The sequence below is a fragment of the Acyrthosiphon pisum genome, chromosome X (genome assembly GCF_005508785.2).
Source record: "Acyrthosiphon pisum isolate AL4f chromosome X, pea_aphid_22Mar2018_4r6ur, whole genome shotgun sequence".
NCBI lineage: Eukaryota > Metazoa > Arthropoda > Insecta > Hemiptera > Aphididae > Acyrthosiphon > Acyrthosiphon pisum.
The window spans coordinates 123,492,305-123,516,387 of record NC_042493.1 but is presented as its reverse complement, the minus strand read 5'-3'; the positions used below and the strand labels follow the sequence as shown (position 1 = coordinate 123,516,387).

The 24,083-nt window shown below is 31.5% G+C and overlaps 1 protein-coding gene and 1 long non-coding RNA gene across 2 annotated transcripts in view; one reads left to right on the top strand and one right to left on the bottom strand.

Moving 5' to 3' along the window:
* LOC100167856 (synaptotagmin 7) overlaps positions 1–14,129 on the top strand; it is a 334,632-nt gene extending 320,503 nt beyond the window's left edge. The window contains exons 8-9 of the mRNA XM_001945060.5: positions 10,785–10,997; positions 13,937–14,129. Coding sequence (XP_001945095.2) covers positions 10,785–10,997; positions 13,937–14,040 — 317 coding nt within the window. The 3' untranslated portion in view covers positions 14,041–14,129. The remainder of the gene's footprint in view (positions 1–10,784; positions 10,998–13,936) is intronic.
* Positions 14,130–15,929: 1,800 nt separating this feature from the next.
* On the bottom strand, positions 15,930–23,710 carry LOC100570487. Its single transcript, XR_510364.3, has 3 exons — positions 23,582–23,710; positions 22,541–22,693; positions 15,930–17,473 (listed from the first exon to the last, which is right to left on the bottom strand). It is a non-coding gene; the product is annotated as an uncharacterized LOC100570487 (long non-coding RNA).
* Between the last annotated feature and the right edge of the window lie 373 nt (positions 23,711–24,083).

Below are 24,083 nucleotides of genomic sequence, written 5' to 3'. Positions count from 1 at the left end.
TAGGAAATATTTCGTAAAATATTTTTTCCTGTCGATGTGGGATATCACTGCTGGATATTAATATATTAACTTAGGTACCTATGATATTATAGTTTTAGTGTATTATCAGTTAATTTAAAAATACCTATGATGAAAAACTATATAGATAATTTACGATTTGACCGTACACTAACGATACACTAAAACCGATATACACAGATATAATATCACTGCAAATTTTTTTTAAAGTTTTTCACTGGTGAAGTCGAGTTTTACAGCTAGAGTATAATATCGATTGAAGGTTTCAAAATGTGTCCGTCTCTTATAGATAGCCGAAGAGTAGCTACCACGGGCATTTTTTTCAGCTCAAGAAAAACTAATACTATTTTTGTTTACTCAAATGATTGTCATATTGGTTAAATATCACGTTACTTAGTATCATAATAATTAGTAGAAAATATATTATAGTATGCAGATTTTTTTACAAATATATATTTTTTTTTCTTTAAACAAACCTACGACACAGACAACGTCGGACAGAACAGCCAATAAAATATAATTTGAAAAAATTGGAAAAACCGTCACCGGCCCCCATAATATTATACCATTACGCGTAACTTGAACCGAATTACCTATCATACTATTATACGACGCGCTGTGTTATCGGACACAATAATAAAATATTATAACATTGATGAGACAATTTTTTTTTTTTTAATACAAGCCGAGTTTAGGCCAAACAAATATGTTTGACGTAAATTGTCTAACGAATCCGGTAATTTCATGTTTTATAAATCCAGTTATGTTATTATAATAGTAATATATAGACCACGAAAAAAAAATATATTAATATTATTATATTCGATTAAAAAGTCTTATCGAATATGGGATGTACTATGACAGTTATATAAATTCATGTCGTGTGCCTCCACACGAGTTATACTCAGTTATATAACAGTGAAAAATTACAAATTAATTATGAATAAAATGATGCGTTTCAGACAATACAATATATATTTCAAAAACTGTTCAAAGTTGCACCCTTATATTATGTAATACCCTTTCTCGGGAGCTGAAGACGTGTGACGCATGATGAAATACACGCGTTTTTTATTCGTAATTTAACATAATAATATCGTTAACACGTTATTTATACCTAACTTATTTCGACCGAGTAATTAAAACGTCGAAAATCTAATAGGTTTACGGCGTCCCGGTCTGAGTCCAGTTTTATTGATCAAAATATCGTTGTCGTATGACAGTAGTCTGCAGATTTAAAGGCAATATTATCATGATATTGATAAATTATGGTTCGTTATGTAGTCCTGCGGTTTAGTAGACTGTTTTTCGACTCGCAACCACCGACCTTTTTTTTTTTGTGGGGAGGGGGGTTTGGAAGGAGGGGGTGATTTATATCCCGAGGTCGTCATAGTATCGCAAAGACTCCAGCCGTTGGCAACGGTATGTTTTGGAGTACAATAGGGTCCGCGAACATATCCGGAATTATTTAAATTATTAACTCGCAACGTCCGACCGACGAGTTGAAACTTTGCAGGTCTAGGCACGGACCCCCCCCACGACCGAGAAAGGGTCGACGAGAGTACGAGCATACTTTGAATTTCCGTAGCCCCGTCGTCCACCCACCGCGTGGTGCGTAGCGGGGGAGGGTCATTCCAGAGGCAGGTCCAGATGAGATTTTTCGGTCCGAATGCTCGATACGTTTCGTGGTATTTTGGCGACTCGATAAGTATTCGCTCGCATTGCGTGCAGGTACGTTTGCGATTTATTGCCATCATACCGCTCAGACATCCCCCCCCAAAAAAAAAAAAAAAAATTCCGAATTGAGACACGGTGGAACGCGAGTCGTGCAGCACAGTCGTGTATTCAGGTGAATTCGGCGTAAAAACGTCTCGTCTCTGCAATCACCTCGGGCTTCTCTGAATTATTATTATTACTATTCGTTCTTCCGACGCAAATTGCGAAAACAAAGCTATGTTTTTTGTGCGGCGTTCGAGATTTCGCGACTCGGCGTGCCAATCAGAAGTTTGTTATAATTTTCTCGGAGACGTCGGCAATGCTTGTTTTTTTATTATTACTTACTCTTAAATTGCCCTCGCCAACGAGTCCCTCTCGCAAAATCCGGTGCACGCGAATGGAGTAACAGTCCCCGGAATCGCACTTCCCAGCATAATCTTAAAATAAACTCGACGCGAATTTATTGCGTCCTGAGTTGAAAATATAACACGAGAGATAACATTTTTTTTTAGTTCATAATACCAAATGAAATATCTCTTATAGCACATAGATAATATTATGTTAGATACATGGCGTGTAGTGCAAATAACATATTTTCATTATAAACATATCTGTTTTTTTTTTTTTTTTATTTATTTATTCTCTAAGCCCAGACGTATATTATTATTATCATTATTATATACATTTTTAGAAGTCGAAAAAAAAAATTCAAACCAAAAGTATTATATTATTAGTGAGACGTGGTGAAGAAAGGATCGACGCATCTGTAGGTGAAACTGATACGATAAAGAATTATTTTCATGGAAAGCCGGATTGATGAAATTAACGAGGGAATCAATTTTAGATACCCATGAGCTTTTTAGTGGAAACAGTGTTTTCAGGGGCGATTTTACGGGGGGGGGGGTGTTACACCCCCAAATTTTGGCTACTGTAAGTACAAGTCCACAATTTTGAGAAATCGAAAAATCCGATAAGAGATAATAATCGATAAGAGAGTGAATTTAGTTGATGGGTACTTTGGGAGGTCAAAAGTAAAAAATTCAAAATAGTTTTAAAATCGGTTTTAATCGGTTTTTGACAAATTGATTTTTGTTTTTGACGCAACTCTAAATCAAATAAACGTAGAAACATTACATTTTTCTGAGTTATTTAATGTTTATATTAAAATTTTTTACACGATAACATTTTCAAAAAATTTTGGTTTGTTTTGAACTGTAACGGACATTTTCACTTTCAGTTTTTTTTCTATGAATGACAATAAAATGTTATTTGTTGGGTAAAAAAGCTTAAAAATTTAATACAATGATCCTTATATATATATTGTTTCAAAGACAAAATTATTAAAAATCCACTGTCGCAATTTTTTTCTAAGCAATTAAAGTTCAAATATTGACAAAATACGTAAAATTCACGAAAATGCGCAAATTATTTTGAGTTAGAAATCCATAAAATGTTTTGTTTTTAAATATAAAATTCGAAAAAGTAATAAAAGACTTCTCATAAGTTCATCTACCTTCATCAAAAAAAAAAAAAAAAAAATGTCTAAAAGCAAGTCAAATTAAATTTTTATAAGCGTTTGAAGTTTATACTATTATAACATTGGATATTCACTCGATTTCTCATGTGACGATTTTCTTATACTGTTGTAATTCAAAAACGAATCACTTTAGATACATTGAAATTTCACTGAATGTTTATTTTACCAATGCCTATACTTGAAAAAAAATACCTAATATATTTCGATACATAAAAGTCGAATTTAGGAGTTAGGCTAGGTTAGTCGCCCAGTTACTAACCTAACTTAATCTAATTACCTAGTTATTAATTTAAAACGTATGTTGTTATACCTTAGGTAAGTAACCTAGGTTTTTAACTCAACCTATTTTAATCATGTTATTAAATTTACTGTATATTTATTGAGAAAGTATAATATGCATTCATGTTCTTAAAACATCATTAAATGTACATTAAAAATAAAAATCCTAGGAAATATTCTTGGGCTGTGTGATCAGTAGGTACATTATAATATTATTACCATATTACTGAGTGTTTATCAGGTTTTCGTTCGCGTATGGAGTAAATATCATGTCATTTAAATATTATAATACAATTTGGTTTTATTTACGCGTCGTAGGTACATCATCTGGATAACATTTTTTGGATTATCTTTACCTTATCTCGACAAGTGTAAAATATATTTTTGCCTTTATATTTCGTGTAGACAATTTTATATTAAATCACCTGTACCTATATCATTCCCGGACGAAACTTTCGTCATATTATATCCTCAACTCTGCGCCTGCAGCCGAACGTGGCCACATAATATAATAATATAACGCGCCGAGCGTGTTATTGCCGGCGGAGTAATCCATTTCCGTTCAGAGCTCGAAAATCGATTAATCATCATCATCGTCGTATTATGTTATATATTATGTTTTGCGAAATTGGCAGTGGTGGTTTTTGATCGGAAATTCGGCGAGGTTGCATTTCGCTTTTATTTTCGCAAGTCTCCGGTCGACTAATGGAAATCCACCGCACCTGCATGGCCCGCGGGTGACTCTACGCCTGTGCTGTGCGTCATGTTATGCTCGTCGAGTGCGTCGTTTCGTGTACGCGAACACCTCGTTTCGCGTCTCGCGATAGAGTTCGGAAAACGCGATTTTCCCGCGGTAAAAAATTACGAAACGCCGCGCCGGCAGCTGTTCGCGTCACACGCCTAACAGGCGGCGGTGGAGGTATATAATACCATCACGACGTGGAGGTAGGTGGCCGAGTACATCGCGTAACACGATACAATATATAATATTATGTTATTGCGATGTCATTGTCGTCGTCGACATTATTACGCGTGACACTCGATCACTCCCGGTTTTTACCCGCGGAAACAGCGATCGTCCCTAACCACGATGACGAATAATGGCCGAGTGGTTCGAGCTGTGGTCGTCGCCGTCTCGCTCGTCAATCATTACATTATTATTATTGTCGTTATTGTGATACAATATGTACGGTGCCTTAGTGTTTCGGCGATGTCTACAACGCGTGTTCGAGGGCCGATCCAGAATCTGCGTACCGTTGATTAAAGATATTTTTACGATGCTCATTTATAATAATTTATGAACAATTATATTGTATTTTTTTTTTAGCGAACTCGCCTCCCCCCCCTACCCCAGTGCACCCCACCTGGATCCGCCCTTCTATGCGTTTTGATCCCGATGAATAATTCGAACATTTTAGACGCAGCATTATTTCACGCGTGGTTGTTTATAGTGAATACTTGGTAAATATCCGGTAAATGGTATTTTGGTTAAATGAGATTGTAAATTTACAAGCCGTTTAATATAAAACGGTATCGAGACGAGATATCCTGCAGGTACCAAAATATCCAAGGCAGAATATTTAACGGATGTACAGGGTTAAAATATAAACAATGTTTAGAACAAAATCTAACTATGGAAAAAACATTTTCAAGAAATTAATAGTTGTGAAAATATTTTAAAAAGTTGCGCAAATAATTAGGAAATTTTTCAGTTATAATATTCTTTAGGCAAGAAGTTCATACTTTTGAAAATATTTTATAAAAAACATTTACAGAACATTTTAATCATGTTATATTTATAAAAAACATTTTTTTACTGTAACTTTATGAAAATATTAATTCAACATTTGTATGCAATCATATAGTACAATATATTTCGTTATAATGAGAAGAAAATAACTATAGAATAATATTAGTTAAATATTCATTACTGAAGCACTTAAAAATATTCACAATATATTATAATTTCCCAAATGCTGTGTGGGTAATGTCCAAATAAAAAGAAATTAATGAAAATTACATTATTTAAGTAAGTTCACATTAAGTAAACATATTGTTTAAAATATTTTAAATCACATTTCTAAAACATTTAATTATAATATAATTATCGTATGATGCGTACAATAATATAAAAATGTTATAAAATAATAACATCTTCAGTCAATTATTATAAAAATTCCTCGTTTCATTTTGAATGAATTGCATAAAATAAAAAAATACCGGATTGTAAAATGTCAATATGATTTATGTGAATATCAGGCTACGCACTCATTCCGTCACCGGGTACCACGTATCATACATTTCATAATATTATTATGAGCATTGTAGAATTTCATTTGATGATATATACGTTTTTAATGCACAATATCGGAATCCGGAATACGTATATATATATTTTATATTTACGTGGAAATAAAATATCATGGATGTTGAATAAAGGATTTTTTTTTTGCTAACAAACATTTTCAAATCGGAAGGGTGAATAACTGCTTGTCGTTTTACTTCACTAGTGAAAAACGTAAACACTTTAACACGAAAAAAAAAAAACTACATTTTTTAACTGTGCCCACCTGCTCAACGGATTATTCTACGCATTGCCGTCTTACAAAATAGTATTTTGCTTCTGATTTCGAAATAAAAATTGCACATCGATATTGTGTACAACGATATTAAACACTTTTAAAATATCAAGCAGAAACGTTATTACTAGCTATGATAAAATAAAAAAAATGAAAACCAATACTTACCTAAACAAATTTATTTCCTGTGAAAATATATTGTAGTGATAGTGTTTTTCCTAGTCAAATCATATATATTGAAATTTCTGGAGACATAGGCAAACGTGACTCGTTAAATGTGGTTAGTGGTAATCATTAATTTTTGATCATATTTTGATCACAGAGGCACATTTTGGGGATTGTTTGGTGATGGGGGGAAGGGGTGTTTGTCAGTCCAAAATTATCAATAGCATCAGAAAATTCGTATCGGCGCTTTTCTCGTGTTTTTTCGTTTGTAAATTGTGTTGATAGCCAAATGCCGTAGTTGAGTGTCGCCAGTTATCAATTGTCTTCTCCGGTGAACACCAATGACTGTTTTCGCGGTCCACCGCACAGTGCAAGACGCATACCATTAGCGGGTATGGTATACTTGGGGATTCTGGGTATTACAACATTTTTAACAGAATCGTCAAATCTGTATTGGTCATATTATTACGTAATGTGTAGAGATGTAAGCTTGAACATTTTCAAGTGAACATTTTTTTTTTCATTGAAAATTTATGAAAATTTTTAACTTTCTTTGAAAACTTGAAAATTTATTTTTTTTTGTACTTTCCTTAAATGAATTAATTTATAAGTTTAAATAAAATTTTAAAATACTTTATAAAATTAATGTTTCATTATTATTTACACTGTAACAAGTATATCGTCAGAATCAAACAAAACGCTTATAATAAAAAAAAATATAATTTGGGTAAAATTGAGGAAATGACTCAAACGATAAATCACCTCCGTTAAAAATTTAAAAATCAATAATTGTAACAAACTATTATACACTCATAATTAATTATACTGAAGTAAAAATACAACATTTTTAATAAAACATAAAAATGCACATTTATTACCGAGTTAAATATTATATATCGATATAGGTATAATATATTATATATATTTAATGATTTGTATTTTGAATTTACTATATTATTATGTTCATTAGAATAATACCAACATTATATTAAAATGGGTACCTAAATGGTAATAAAAGTACATATTTAAAAATATAATTATGAAGGTTAAATATACTACAACTATATATAATGTCAAAAGATTTATTTGATAAGAAGTTAATATGATAAATTATAAAATTTTCACGAAAAAAAGTTTTCATAAAAATTTACATCACTAGTCATGTGCAGTCATGCGATCTGGAATACCTTTGTATCTAAAGTTTTGTCCGTTTTCACAACGATAATATTATTATAATACACGACTGTCGGAACAATAATATTGTGCGTTTAAATGTTTAAAATTATTTTACCAGCACGAGTATTCGACGTATTGGTTTACCGATATTTCTATATTTACAATGGACTTTATTATTTTCCGAATTTTCCGGGCCGAGTTTCACCTTCCGGGAAAATGTCCGGGGGGAGGGGCCGTCCGCGATTCCAATGCCTCGCCGTGCTATAATATATCCGCTAGGACTAACGAGCTAAAACGGCTTCGACCGGACATTATTTACGCATATTATTTTATAGATAATATTATGAGTGGCGCGGGTTTATTATTGGTATTGCGTTAAACCGTGCTCGTTACCGGGCCAGGTAATTCGTCATTATACGCCTGCACAAACGATTATTATCATTAGGTAGGTGAATTATGATTATCATAATACGCGGAAACGGACGCCTGTTGCTGGATTAGGTACACGCTACCTACCGTAGTCAAACAGATTCGTATCCGGGTCGTTATGCCGATCGATTGATATTAATTATTTATGTTCGGAAATAATAATAATAATAATAGGTGTACAGTGCGATGACGCGTGTGCGCGTTGGCGAATAAATTATATTATTATTATTATTATTATTATTATTAGTATAATGTTAAGCCTACGCTCGGACTCGAGTAATTACCTGTTATCACTGAGTAATCTGCAACAATCACCGTTTCAATAATACACGATATTACAATACTGTTATTTTATAGCCATTATGCATTTATGTGCACGCCATCGAAGTAATTAGTAATCGAATTACTTGCGCAGAGCTTTGAAGTTCTGAGGAAAATTGAATCTAGATTGTACTTTTAAAAAGTAAAAGTCGATTATTATCACCATTTTTTCGAGGAAAAACGGAATCTTTTTCGGCAAACCATGGTACTGCAGTCTTTGGCAAAACCAATTTGGTTTTTCGGTAAAAACTAATACTGAAACCTTAACCGTATATACTTTAGATGTTCACCAATTTTCTATTTTATAATTTTCGATATACATAGTATTATTTTCTAAATATAAATGATTCTTCGAAAGCGGAAAATTTTTCAGAGTATTTCGATACGTATAATCAAAATTTATGTTGAATAGCAGCTTGGTTATAACTTATAAGTTGAGTAGTTGAGTTATAAGTATTGAAAATTATAGACGAGCGGAATAGTGGACCAAAATTTTGCAGGGTGACCACGTACCACTCAACTAATCTTAACTTTCAAATAAACTTATAAATCTTAAGCTACTTTTCCTAAAATTGATTTTTCTATGACGTAACGAAATACTCAAAAAAATATTCCACTCTCAAAAGTTAAGTTAAAACTGTATATTGTATGTTCTCGTCCAAATGGTAAAACTTGAAAAATTATAAGGATAAAAAATTTTAAAACCGTTTTTTTTTTTTTTCACAACTTGTAACCATATAAAAAATAAATATTTCCATTTCCATTAATACTTTTTAAAATAATGAGTGGTCCATGATAAAATAATCATCATGCAGTATACAAAACTGGACGTTTGTCTGTCTTTCTGCCTGCCTGTTTGTCTGTTATATAGATAGGTAATACACAAAAACTTTTGGACCTTTTCAATAAAAGTCATATCAAAATAATATTACCTTGGGACTTGGATGGTGTTTTTAGCTTATTTTTCGAACCCCTATAGGTAACCATTGGTAGACACATTATACGTTATTAGACGTTTATCGCAGTTGGCGCATTCCTCTTTTACCATTTACTCTCGCCATCAACCCAAAATGTTTTCCATACGAAGTATTGGATACGTTTGTCGTGGTTTCACAAAATACATTTGTATAACGAATTGAAATTCGTTTATTTTTTTTGAATTTCCTATTTTTATGGAACAAGAACAAAAATGATGTGGTTATTATTTATTATGAACTAATAATGAATAGTTTAGCCAAATTGATCAAAAATCAAACGTAAAATTACCTACCCTACATTATGATAATATGATAACTGCAGTGCCACTTTCACTGAAATCATAATTTATATAAAAAGCCGAAACACAATTTTAAGTTACATCCACGACCGCAATCGTGATTTCACTGCACATCGCATTTGTAAATTCTTCCTAAACGAAAATAACGGTTTTTGACAATAACTATATTACTATTTTGCATGACCACATACGTCTTTCTTACCTAATGCCCCTCTTCCCCACTACAGACCGCTGACCGGTCAACCTGCGAGTTATATTGGTATATAAGTGACCTATCCTTTATTTTATTATCTATGACTATAAATTCCGATATAACTAGGATAATTTATCAGAAAACAAAATAAATTAAATGTAAGTTTTGTTTATTAAATGTTGATCACTTTCAATGTAATATTAGTAAGTACCTAATACGTAGTACCTTCTTGTGTATAAAATTTTTTCGACGAGGTTACAGGTGGTGCACTTCTATACCCGCGCTACACCACAGCTATGCTCACACACGAATTTATTTGGTGTGTGTTAGGCCCTGTATCCCATCTTCACCAAAAATAGAGTTTGTCCCTTGTCAACCCAATGTTTAGATATCGAATTACTATGTCTATTTAGTGTTTAAAGTATCGGAAAAACCTATTTTGAGCGTGCAAACTCCGTGTAAATTTAAAATACGGTAAATATTTTGTATAAGGGGAGAATTCGTGGACAAAAAATGTGAAATCTCCCTGTACGGTAAATATTTTTGGCAAACAGGTGGATAACGAGCGTGAAATTCCCCCGTGATTTTTGTTACGGTAAAATGATTGTGTTCAAGCGGGACATCCTCGCTTGAACGTTGTGAAATTACCGCGGTGAAAACAAAAAGACTGTGAACATACAAATGTATACTACTGTCGGCTTATCTAAGTATAATCAGTACGTACTTATCACCCATAATATAATGTAAGTTCCTAGTCATAGTTCTAAATGTGTTTACAAAATATTTGAATTTTACAACCTTTCCTATATATGTCAATTAATGCCTAGGCATTGACAATATCGACTTCTAATGTTAGGAACTTATAATAACTAATTTACATCATTGACGGTAACATATATATATATACATATATAGGGTGTAACGAATATTACAGTCATTTATGACGATTATTTGTAAATATAAAATTGATTTTAAATAAAAACCAAATTTTTTAAAATAATATAATATTACAGAGCGCTTATTATTGGATTTGTGTCTATGCCTATATCATAATGTTATGACCCAACTGATTCGATGTCGTATGGTCGTTTTCAGATCCGTACGTGAAAGTGTGGCTGCACGTTGGCGACAAAAAGGTGGAGAAGCGCAAGAGCATGGTGTTCAAATGCAACTTGAACCCGATGTTTGACGAGAAATTCGAGTACCAGTTGCCGGTGGAACAGCTTAGGGAAGCGGCTTTGGAGGTGATGGTCATGGACTTTGACAACATTGGTCGCAACGAACTCATCGGCAAGATAACAATATCATGTGAGTGTGTGCGGTAATGCGCAATACTGGTGGTCCACTGTGAAGGGGTGTAAAATATTATGATAATATGCAGGGTTGGGAGTTTATAGCACTTGAAATTGCATAAATAAGCGCTATAATATTACCTTAAATATCATTACATATGCGCTAAGAATATGCAATAAAAACAACAAAATGTGTAAAAAAAAAAAGTCAATATTAAAAATGTGTTATAATAAACACAGTATTTTGAAAATCCAAATTGTCACAAAAAGCTCAAACAATGCATTTAAATAATATATACAGTTAAAATGTATACTATTACCTCTGAAAACCCTAAAAGTGGAAAATAAGAGTTTCACCTCCGAAACCCACACAGCATTTGGGAAATGATAATATTTTGTGAATATTTCGGAGTGCTTGAATAATGAATATTTGACTAATAATATTGTATTAATATTTTGTACAAAATATTTTTCAAAAGTGAACTTCTTGGCCGAAAAATATAAATAAAATATTTCCTTATTATTTACGCAACTTTTTCAAATATTTTGACAACTATATTGTTTTCCTGAAAATATTAAATTTATACCATGGTTGGGAAATATTAAAATGCTGTGTGGGAGTAACCGTTATACACGAGACAGATTATGTACTTGAAATCCGCATTGTGCTCGATCGCCCAAAAAAGCGCTTCGCACTAAAATCTCTTCCCCACTCGCAACTTACAATGTAACATTTTTATCTGAAAACAGCTCACAAAACTGTCACATAATAATGTCTGTGCACAACAGTGTGATCGATTTTACCCATGTAAATGGCAGGAAACCAATATTATGCCCTTACCGGATATCCGCAGTACCGAGTTCGGTGGACCTAATGTGTCGACCATATCATGCATAATATTTTTAATATCACGTGCATCGTATTTTCGTGTGCATTCGGTCACCCATCGCTATTGAAAATAATTAAAAATGACAAGTCAAGTCGATTAAATTAAATTGCCTTCAGTTAAGTTAAAAGTTAACAAAAAATATATAACTAGATGAGTTTAAAATTGAGAGAGGAAATAAACTTAACTTGACTCATTTAATTTTTTTTTTCATGTCACCTACAATAATTTTAAGTCATAAACTGCCCTTTATTTTGATTAACACAAACATTTATCGATACGTTTTATACTGTGTAAAAAGTTATATCATTACTACAAGGGTGGTTAATTATCTATAAAAAGTTAACTTACAACAATAAATATTTTAACTGAATAAGTTTATAAGTTAAAAACAAAAAATAATGAACAAGTCGAGTTAAAAAGCTTAAAAAAAATTAATTTTTTAACTTACCTTTAACTTTTTGACAAGTTAATGCCCACCTTTGGTTTTTTATTATTACCTGCATTGCATGAGCAACATTAATAACAATCTATCAGCTGTCTTTGAGCTTTAAATTTTCTAATCATTTAAATTTCGATGTACGTATTATGTATATCATTAAACACAGTATTTGGTTATGATATCTCTTTTGATTTTTAACGATTTCAATCCCTGAACCGAACCTATTTTGTGTAACCTTATGGGGTGCACTTTATAATATACTCCTTACGTTAAACAAATATAAACCGACTACATCGTCCGAGCATATTATTTTCGTGCGTCACTACGAAACTGTGACAACCGTTGACCAAAAATTGCATTGGAAATATTAATATTACATTTTATTATTATTAATTATTATTATTAGTTGGCATACACGTTGAACGCGTGACGAAGTTTTTTTCGCAAGGTCTCTGCCTAAATTTCCATTGGGGGAGGGGCTAAACTACTATATTATGTCCCACACAACATTTGAAAAATGATAATATTTTGTGAATATTTTAAAGTCCTTGCATAATGAATATTTGACAAATAATGTTTTATGAATATGTTCTTCTCATTAGAACAAAATAGTGTGCTATACGATTGCATAAAAATGTTGAATTAATATTTTTATAAAATCTCGTCAAAATGATTTTTGAAAATATATGATCAAAATGTTTTGTAAGTGTTTTACATCTGGCTTAACCTTTGACCGTAGACTAACATGGGCCCAACATACTCGTGTAAAAATACTTCAACTAAATCTGCGACTTCGTATGCTCAAATCATTACTACCTAGTCAATAACAAACACACCAACCTTAATATAAAACTACTAATGTATAAATCCCTCATCAAACCCATTTGGACCTATGGTCTCCAACTCTGGGAAAATGCAAAAAAATCAAATTCAAATAGTATTCAGGCTTTTCAAAATATTGCATTAAGAAAATTAACAAACTTATGATTCGAATAATAACCTTCACACAGACCTGAAAATCAAAACTGTAAAAGATGAAGCAGTCACTCATTATAAAAGATTCCATAATCGGCTTGCAACTCATTCCAATCCTGTAACTAAAGCTCTTTCAGCAAATGTTATTCCGGGTAATCCTCCAAGGCATTTAAAACGCAACTGGTGTAGAGATAATATGCTAACTTAATATTATAATATAAAAAACAAATAAAGAAAGAAATTCACATATATATGATATTTTAATGTATAACCTCAATTTTTACGTGTCATCACTGGTTGGCTGCTTTTATCAAGCTTATTCATGTTTTTTTTTTTTTTTTATTTATCTCAGCTGATACTCTTATTGTACCCATGAGGTACAGATTGTGTATATAATAATATAGGAAAAAAAAATGTTTTACATAAAATATTTCCTAATTAATTACTCACATTTTTAAAATATTTTGACAGCTATATTATTTTCCTTAAAATATTTTTACCAAAGTTAGGAAATATATTTATGCTGTGTGGGACGTCGTAGGAGAGTAGTCCCCCCCCTGTCCCCTTCCACACCACATAACCCAGTCTGGTTAACTACCCGATCGTATGTTGCACATATTATAATGGGTTTGTATGATGTATTTTTGTCAGCCAACAAAAACGCGACTGGACAGCTGGAGGCTCAGCACTGGAAGGACATGCTGAGCAAACCGAAGCAGAGCGTGGAATATTGGCACCGATTGAAACCGGAATAATTTTATTTTTATCGATATTTAAAGACATTATTATTATTAAAATTATTATTATCATTATTATTATTTTTATTATTTTTATTATTATTATTATTATTATTATTACAACTATATATTATTATTATAATAAGGTGAGTGTGTTATGAAGTTTTCATTCAATTTTATTTGTTTATTTATTTTTGTTTTTCTTTTTGTTTATTTTTTTTTTTAAATAATATTATATTATACCGTATGAATAATGGAACAAAAAATAATAATACATAATATTTATTACAACAATATTTTTCTGCATTTGATAAAATTACATAATATATGAATTATATAATAATATTATTAACAAATATTTAAAAACTAGATAAGGGAAATAATATTATATTATTTTTGTTTTCAACGAATATTAATATTAATAACGGAAATAATATATAATATAGCGTTATTCTTAATTTATAAGTGTGAAAAAAAAAAACATAATATAACAATACAAAACAAAAAACATAAAACGACAATGTACGACGATGTATACCTAGTAACGTTGTTGCATATTGTCGGTAACCGACGAAGTTAGGTGAACATTGTTGAAGCACCAAACATGTAGTTTAGATGAATATTACAATAATCGGCGTGAGTAATATAATAACTATTATGATGTTACTTTACCGGTTTACATATATCTACATAAAAATATATACGTGTCTGCGTACGCATATAAATATATTATATAATTATAATTAAAAGGGGTGATTGTTCTTTTGGCAGTGAACACTCATCATTATTTTGTAAAGTTTAACTTGAAGTTTTTCCAAAAGAAAAAAAAAATTTGTACTCGGGTACGTCATGATAATAAATTATTTCGGTCGGTTAAAAAAGCCCACGTTTTTGGAATATAAACGAAAAAAAAAAAATCATATAATATTTTGTTTACTATTTTTATCGTTATCGTTGTAAGGGTGTTTCGCGTTTTTTAATTATGATAACGTAGATACATGTCTCGCAGTTTCATAATATCGTTCCGAAGCAGAACGTTTCGCTGAGAACTTCGGTACTCACACGAAACCGAAGTGGATATGTATCGGAAAAATGTTCTCCTTTGGCATATGAAATCGAAATGCTAACGACAAAATATGGTAAAAAAATGTATCATTTCTTTTACGGGAACGTTTGGTTTCGCGGTAAATTCGATTGACGTAAAAAAAAAAAAAAATTGTTCTCAAAACATTAATAATACTATTCGTGGTGACGAGTGTTAACCGTGCAAATGAGATCACCCAGCATAAACCTATATAACTGTGTGTGTGTGTGCGTGTGAAAGATTGCGTGTGTAAGTGTGTGTTTGTATATTATCGTAGTGTTGATTTTTATTTTAACCTTAGTCTTTTTAATACATAATACATTCTTATTATTAATTAATATTAAAATTATTATTATTATTTTAATTATAATATTATATTATTTTAATTATGATTACGATTACGATTATGATTATGATTACGATTATGATTATTATTATGATTATTATTATTATTATTATGATTATGATTATTATTATTATTATATTATTATTATTATTATTATTATAATTATTATGATTATTATGATTATTATTATTATTATTATGATTATTATGATTATTATTATTATTATTATTATTATTATTATTATTATTATTATTATTATTATTATTATTACGATGATGATTATTATTATAATATTATTACGGTTATTATTATACATTAACATTATTCTCATCAGTCTTGTATACACGATTGATGTTTTATGACCACATGCATAAATGTCGCCTGCCAATAACAATACGTGATATATAGACTCAAAAAAAAAAAAAAAAATGTTTGGATTGTTCATTATTTATATTTTGTTTGTTTATTTCTTTACACACACACACACACACACACACACACACACACACACACACACGTTCGGGGCACAAAACAACTACCTCTACTGATATTATATTATTATCTATTATACGACATAACCTACTCCTACCCTATCCTACCTTACAACATTATGGTATTACCTATTACACGGTTACGGTTCCTACGACAGCGGCGTTTGCTCTGCGTCTCCGTCGACCGTCTTCCTCGTCCACGCCCCGCCGTGTCGTTGTTAAAACTCAGAAACAATGGAGTCGTGCGTTACCCTTAACCCCGTCGCTTAAACTGCAAAAGCGTGCATCTCATTTTTTCTTTACGAAATTATAATTTATTATCTGTACCTGTAATTGCGCCAGAACAAGTGTTTCCGAAAATTCTATGTCCCAAATTTTAATTTTTGTCAGACATCTTGTGGTAAACACTGCAGTAGGTACACGAAAATGATAACGCCACTTGTATCACCCGCCATAGACGTTATACTAATAGATGGAGCAATTATCATGTTAATGGTCGACAGAGGGAATGTAAAGAAAAAAGTGTAGTATTTCCTCCAAGACCCACTAATAAAATATGTTCTCTCTCTCTCTCAGTTGTGTAAGTGGAGTGGAATGCGAATAATTACCATCGATTCCGTTGGGTACATAATATTGGTACCTACCGATAAACAAACGTGTTACGTTTTGTTAGTTATCTATAAGAAAACTATCGTTTTGATGACTAAACATTTGAAAACCCACACGATACGGGAGTTTAGTAAAACAGCCCGTCTCAATGGTTTTATTATTGTATCGCCTCGAGTATCTCCACATATTCTCCACACATCACTGGTCTAAACCAGCAAAAATATTTGTATTTAAAACTTTAGCGAACATCGTAGGTACTGAATAAAAAAAAAATAATAATATTATAATAAAAGTTACTACCAGCATTGGACTCGTCGAGTGTGAGATATGATTTGAAAGCGGTCGAGAAATAAAATTTAAAAAAATAAAAAACGAGACGCTAGCCGCAGTTGCAGTGTAAGCGAACTGAACACTACTAGTAAAATATTAGATACTAATGTGTGTTATAATAATTACAATCGTTATTATTATATCGTCGTTATTTAGTATAATATTTAGTGCGTACGACTATATCATGGTATAATATGCTGTCGTCGGAAGATTTGTCGTCGCCGCGGCGGTTTTTAAATGTGCATCGAAAATGATATTATTACGACATTAATATTATTGTATTTTATTCCGGTGGCCTTTTGACGACAGTGCTCCTATTATAGTATAACAACAACAATACGCGATGGTCGGTTGTACACACAAATATAATAACGTTATCGTACAGGTACAATATAATAATAATAATAATAATAATACGGTGCGTTATAATGTTACGACAATAGTAATATATATATATATGACATTATGTTATATTATATTATGAAAATGTTAGTGAGAAAGTGAACGTGAGCGGACCGAGTGGGTCGCATCCGACGCGGCCGACTGCCTCGTCGCTAGGCCGATATCGATGGCAATACCGTTAGATTATTCCTGAAAACAAAAGAACAAGACATAAACAAAGGTTGAATAATATAGCCACAGGCCATCGGACCTAGACGCGACCGGGCACGTCCGTGATAATACAGGTGAGTAATGAGCGTCATACAATATCGATGTTTTACGCGGGGTGATAAGAATTATGACAGATTTCGTAGCCGCCGGACTAGTTATTCGTCGGCCGCATTGTAATTTATTGTTTTTTTTTAAAAAAAAAATCCGCCTCAATAATACTGCAAATAATTCGTGTATTTTTGCGACTGGTCGGTGTCGTTACATGAACTGTTCGGCCGCAGTGTGTGATGCCCCTGCACTGTTGGCATTTAACTCGAAAACGAGGAAACGCATATCTACAGGGTACGTTCTTTTATCACGAAACACTCGTTATTTCAAAATAGTATTAAGTATGCTTTTGAAAATATTTCGTTACATAGTTTCAAGTTATTTAAAAAACAACGGTTTAATTAAAAAAAAAAAAAACATTTATTTATCCTTATACTTTTCTGAATGACAACATTGAGTTTAAATTTTATATTCCAAAGCAAAATCTTTTTCTAAGTATTTTGATACAAAAAAAATCGAATTTAGGACGAGTAGCTTATGCGGTGTAAGTATTTAAAGTTTTGACAAGTGGAGTGATGGACAAACATTTTGCGGTGTACTCGCTCCACTCCACTCATCTAAATTTTAAATACCTACTTATAACTCAAGAACTACTCGCCATAAATTCGATTTTTATGAATAAAAATACTTAGAAAAATATTCCAGTTCGGAATATAAATCAAGACTCTATGTTGTCATTCAAAAAAGTAAAATACTTAAAAATGATAAGAATAAACATTTTTAAAAATATATAATTTTTTAATAAAAACGTTGTTTTTAACAACTTGTAACTATGTAACGAAATATTTTCAAAAACATTAATCCTTTTTTGATATAATGAGTGTTTCAAGATAAAAGAATCACACTGTATACCATTTTTTTTATCGACCATAATATAAATTAACAATATAATTTGAATAGGTGACCATCGTTTTTGGTGACTAGGATTTCGTTCTCTGTGTGTATAGGCTAAACATAAAATACCAAGTAAATAAAAATTTAAAATCGTTGTGATGGAAAACGGTACGGAAATCATTTCTTATTCCGAATAATTTACGACTGTAATGAGGTCAAATTCAAAATTTTTTATTTTATTTAATTTTCTTTTATCTAACCTGTTTATTGTTTCAACACACTAAGTATTATTACAATTATTGCTCTATGTACATTTTTAATTTACAAAAAGTCGTTAATAGCGATATGTGGTAGACATAGTTGAACGTAAAAGATACAATTAAAATTAAAAATAAAATTAATGAGGATAGGTCTGCGAAAAAGAGAAGATTTTGTAGGTATAATAATGAGATGGTGTGCGATAATATTATTATGGGGAGATGACGCCTTTGACTATTAGTGCGTTTAAGACTGAGGTAAGAAGGGAAACCTATGGACTAATTAAAAGAACTTAAATTGGATATGAGTTTTAAAAAGGTGAGATATTTGTTCTTTGATTATATTTTGGTTGTTGGTAGCTTAACAAATATTCAATATCGTCAGCTTTTTTATAACATTTATCTACTGTGTTTTGTATTTTATACTGTCTTGAACATATTTAAAAAAAACAATGTATGATTTCAGTATATATTCAGAGAAAAGTAGGTATACATGATTCCAGTCCAAAAATTAGTGTGGTAGAAAATTGTATTTCGTGAAAAATTAACAATGTAGGTAAATTTTATCTCATTTTCAAATGCAGTCTTAGATTTTTACCATCCTTATTATTCGCATACACAAAAACTATTCTCTGAAATAAAAATTTGACAAAAATTCTAAAAGCCATGTATAGGTGCTCAAAGAATATTTATTTTATTATTGTTACTATTTTTTTTTTTTTTATTGGGCAATACTCAATTTGTACTATTGGCCTGGCCGTAAGGATTTTAGGATTTAATTCATTACATTTTCTAGCGCTTACGTTCATGATTTTTGTTATATTAAAATCATAAATATAAGTCGACACATCAGTGGGCTGAGTATTCACTGTGTTATGTTTACGATATGATTTGATGAATAAAGATAAAAATGTCGACGAAAAAAATATAATGAAAGTAACAAAAATACAAATCGTAATACCGATTACGATATCATGTTACGTGCCATATATTATGATAAATTAGGGCAGGTACCTTTTTTGATGTACTCTATAGTCTTTAAAATGAGTTGATTAATATTTAAATTGACAAAACTACCAGAGTTTAAAAATGGCCCATTTACAGTGTGTATTAAAATAAAATATAAATTTTGGTTGCACATCGCGAATGGAAAATAATGATTGAACATGTTATTAGAAGTATTTTTTCAAAACATAAATAAATAATTATGCACACGCTCAAAATATAATAATATGGATATCATTTAAAACATTTTCTAATAAATTAATCCCCAGGTCTTCAGTCATAATAATATTATACTGCCATTAAGGACGTGTAAGGGAATTTTCCGTGTCAGGGAAAGACTTTGGGACATAAGAATGTATATTTTGAGTGCGAAGATATACGGTAATGATGGTAGGTATAATTAACATTTTTTTTTTTTATTTAAATTTTTAAATTTTTTTTTAATGTATTTTTCTAAACATAATTAATTGTTGAGGTTGTACGATCGGTATGTTAATTAAATTTTAATTATTGAATAAGGAATTAAACGACTGTGAATATTAAATAGAATAAGAATATAATATACTTAGAGGTACCTAGATACCTACCTACAATGTACACGTTAAATAAAACATAGTAATAAATTTAACTATAAACAGTTTTGACTTGGGGTCTTGTGTTAAAACTAGATTAAATTTAATTTGTAATAAGTATTAACTAATAATTATTACTCATAAAAAACAGCCCGTGTAAATTTGTGGTCATAACTCAAACAATCTGATAAAATATCAAAAAAAAGAAAAATCAATACATTTTGAATATGTTTATATATGTTCATCATTGAAGTAAAATTACAAATTTCTTAACAGCAAATTTACTACCGAGATAAATTGATTTATATTTTCAACTTTATAATATATTATGTTTAATAGTAGGGTACCTCCTATCGTAATAATATAAGTACCTATACACAGTTTTAAATAAAATTATATACGTTAAATATATTACAAATTGATATCTATATAATATCAAGGGATTTATTTGATAAGAAATGTATATGAGAAATTAGAAAATTTTCAACTTTTTGAAAATGTCCATGAAATTTTTTCCAACAAAGAATTTTCATGTAAAAAAGTACACGACTAGCTAACACGTCATCTACACAATTAGCTACTTGCTAGTTTTCGTTATGGCGAAAAGAGCGTATCGCGCGTTTCTGACAGAGACGCCCAGCCAGAGGACAACATTTTTTAAGGAATATGACACTGACAGTGTATAAAAGTTCTATAATATAAATGAACGCGAAGAGCACAGTGGGGGAGGGTTTCCGCATATTTTGCACACAGAATTTCGGTAAAACGGTAATTAAGTGCCAAGGAACATGCACGAGACACACAAGGGTGACGCGATCCTTGCAAAACCCACATCGTCATAGACACTGGATTTATATGTTTTTACATAATATCGTGACTGGGTCTATGCAGCCTTATGAGAGTGAACAATGAGGACGATTCGTTTAATTCTTAGTCCGTAGAGAAAAGTTCTTTTTGCGTATATTTTGAAAACATTTCATGGGTTACAGAATATTCAACCCATTTAGCGTATTTTGGAATATTTTGTAAATTATGATAAAAAATATTCATTTATTATTAATTTTAATATTACGGCTAGAATTACGCCTATTTCGCTAGAAATAAAACGCGCAGTTATAGTATCATATTAAGGGGTCGTGCCGTTCACTAAATATCCCAGACAGCAATTTTTTGTTTAATAATATTATTATAACATTATAATCACGAATAATATTAGTTTAACGTTATTATAATACTATTATAATATTATCGTTACAAAATGCTGTCTGGGATGATGACTAATGCTGCAATGCTGACAGTCGTTTTCAAATACTGATAAGATCAACGTTTATCAAATATTAAAATGTAAAAATTTTGTTTCACACTTTTTTAACTACATGTTTATGTGTAAGTTGATTGTTAATTTTTAAAATAAACAAATCAAAAAAATCGTTTATAAAACCTATTAACACAACTATTCGACAAAAAGACATTGTCTTAACGGTGGGCACAAATAAATTTTAAAAATTGCGTGTTAAAGCATATTATATTTTAGTTTTGTATATTTTCGCATATTTTTAAGATACTGTAATGAGAATATTTGAAGATATTTTAGAGAATATTAGCATCATATTTTAGGCGTTTTAGGAGAATATTATAAATCCTGTCTTTATGGACAATCTCAGTCGCACGCACACGGTGTAGGCAGTGTTCGGATTAGATAAGTACTTTTTCATCTAGATAAAGATAAAAATAACGGAAATCAAATGTATCTAGATACAAAAGATAACTTAACTCTTATTTATCTAGATAAAGATAAATACTTTTTTATCTAGACAAAAAAAAAAAAGAAACAATTATTTTTTAAACGGTTTTAAATTTAGGTATATTTTAGTTTGGCACTAGGAACATAATAATAATAATAATGAAACAAATAAAAATAATTACACTATTTATAGACCATAAACTTTGTTTGAGAATCAGTATAAATATTAAAAAATGCATTAATTGTATTATTTCGCGATTTTTATCAATAAAAAGTGTATCTAGATGAATTTATTTAGATTAGTAAAAACATTATCTATAAGATGAACGTTTAGATACCTCGTGACTATTTATCTAGATAAGATAAAATATGAACAAATAATTATCTAGACAAGTCCGAACAATGTAACGTAGGTATAATAATTGCGGTCGGTGCGGATCGTCGCAATCGACCGGCATTGCAGCACTACGGTATAGGTACCTGTTATAAAAATAACAATATTATGCGTTTAATACACTATACTCACAGGTCGATGTTATGAATTTTTGAATTGGTGCACACCACCGACACCTTGACGTGACATTCCTTGTGGCATTTGATCAGACAGTCCCTGCACTCGTACCCCTGCTTGCCGATGCGCCTCGGGAAGTATCTCGCGCACACCAAGCAATTGAGGCGGCTGTGGCACGGACGTGGGTCGTCGACGAATATTTTGCAAACGCGATAAATTGGCATTAATTAACATAATAATTTTAAACGCGAGACAGAAAAATAATGCACAACATTAGGTACCTACAACAGTACAATACCTCAAAACAATACACTAGCGCGCGAATTGGACTTATCGAGTTCGTTTGATGGTCTGTTACATTATTATGATATATAGTTTGGCGTACTCAATTCCGCCGGCCCGACTTAACAATACACTAGTGAATTGCAAATAACTCTGTTTTTACACTGAGAAAAAATGTACGTATTTAACGAAATCGTCAATTTTTGAGTTGGTCTTTCACTCGTTTACTCGAAGTGAGAATTTTTTATCAACACAACGAACTCTTCTCGCCATTTTCTGCGTATAGATCCGATCCGTTTCACAGAACAGCACAGGAGAAACGTTTCGATCCGGTCGTGTGCATCGATCTGATTTCGACGAAAACTTTTAAAAAGCGCTAACAGTTCCGCTGGACGGAGAAATGCCAATTTCCAAACGGTTTGACCGATATCGAAAGTTAAACTTTCGGTACAGACGTGAGAAAAATATAAAAATATTTCCAAAAACCGTTTGAGGGCTTTCCCGGGGAAATCGGTATTGACGTTAAAATAAAAAATTGCCTTTTTTTTTTAACAGTACCTACATCGAAAAATCGTGTTTCGAGCTCGAGTGAACTTTCAAAAGCAGAAGATTTAGAAAATTTGGCCATTTTTCCGAGGATTGAACACGGCAGGGATGATATACATCTTTGTCGCTTAGTCGATTGCGATCCTCTCCGCGTTATCCTCTTAGATCTACCTACCCTTTTAATGTTGTGAGCTCGTGAAAAATAATAATATTTAATCGTAAACGTACCTGGACAAATGTTTGGCGACGAACGTATGGTCGTTGTATATGTGCAGTTTAATTCCAGCCCTCTTCCATTTGCTTTTCTTGGCCTGAGTGAACGGTACCAAATAATGCCTGTAACAAAACAAAAACAGTTGAGATCCGGAGTTAGGCACACACACACACACGCACGCATACACACATATTATATTATGATTAAACAAAGAATTACTGCAACCATGAAGCTCGATGTGTCAAATGTGGTGAAAACCACCTGACAATCGAGTGTACCAAGAACCGAAATAGTCCAGCCAAATGCGCCCTATGCGCCAAAGACCACACCGCAAACTTCAAAGGATGCCCAGCATACGAGTCTATAGTTAAAAAATCTGCTCAAAAGTTTCAACCAATCAAAGGCCCGGACCCTCACTTTCAATAGTCTCAACCCAGAACCAAAACCAAATCACACGCAGCAGAATCCACCAACAACCAAAATAAAATCATAGAACAATTATCAAATACCTTTTCA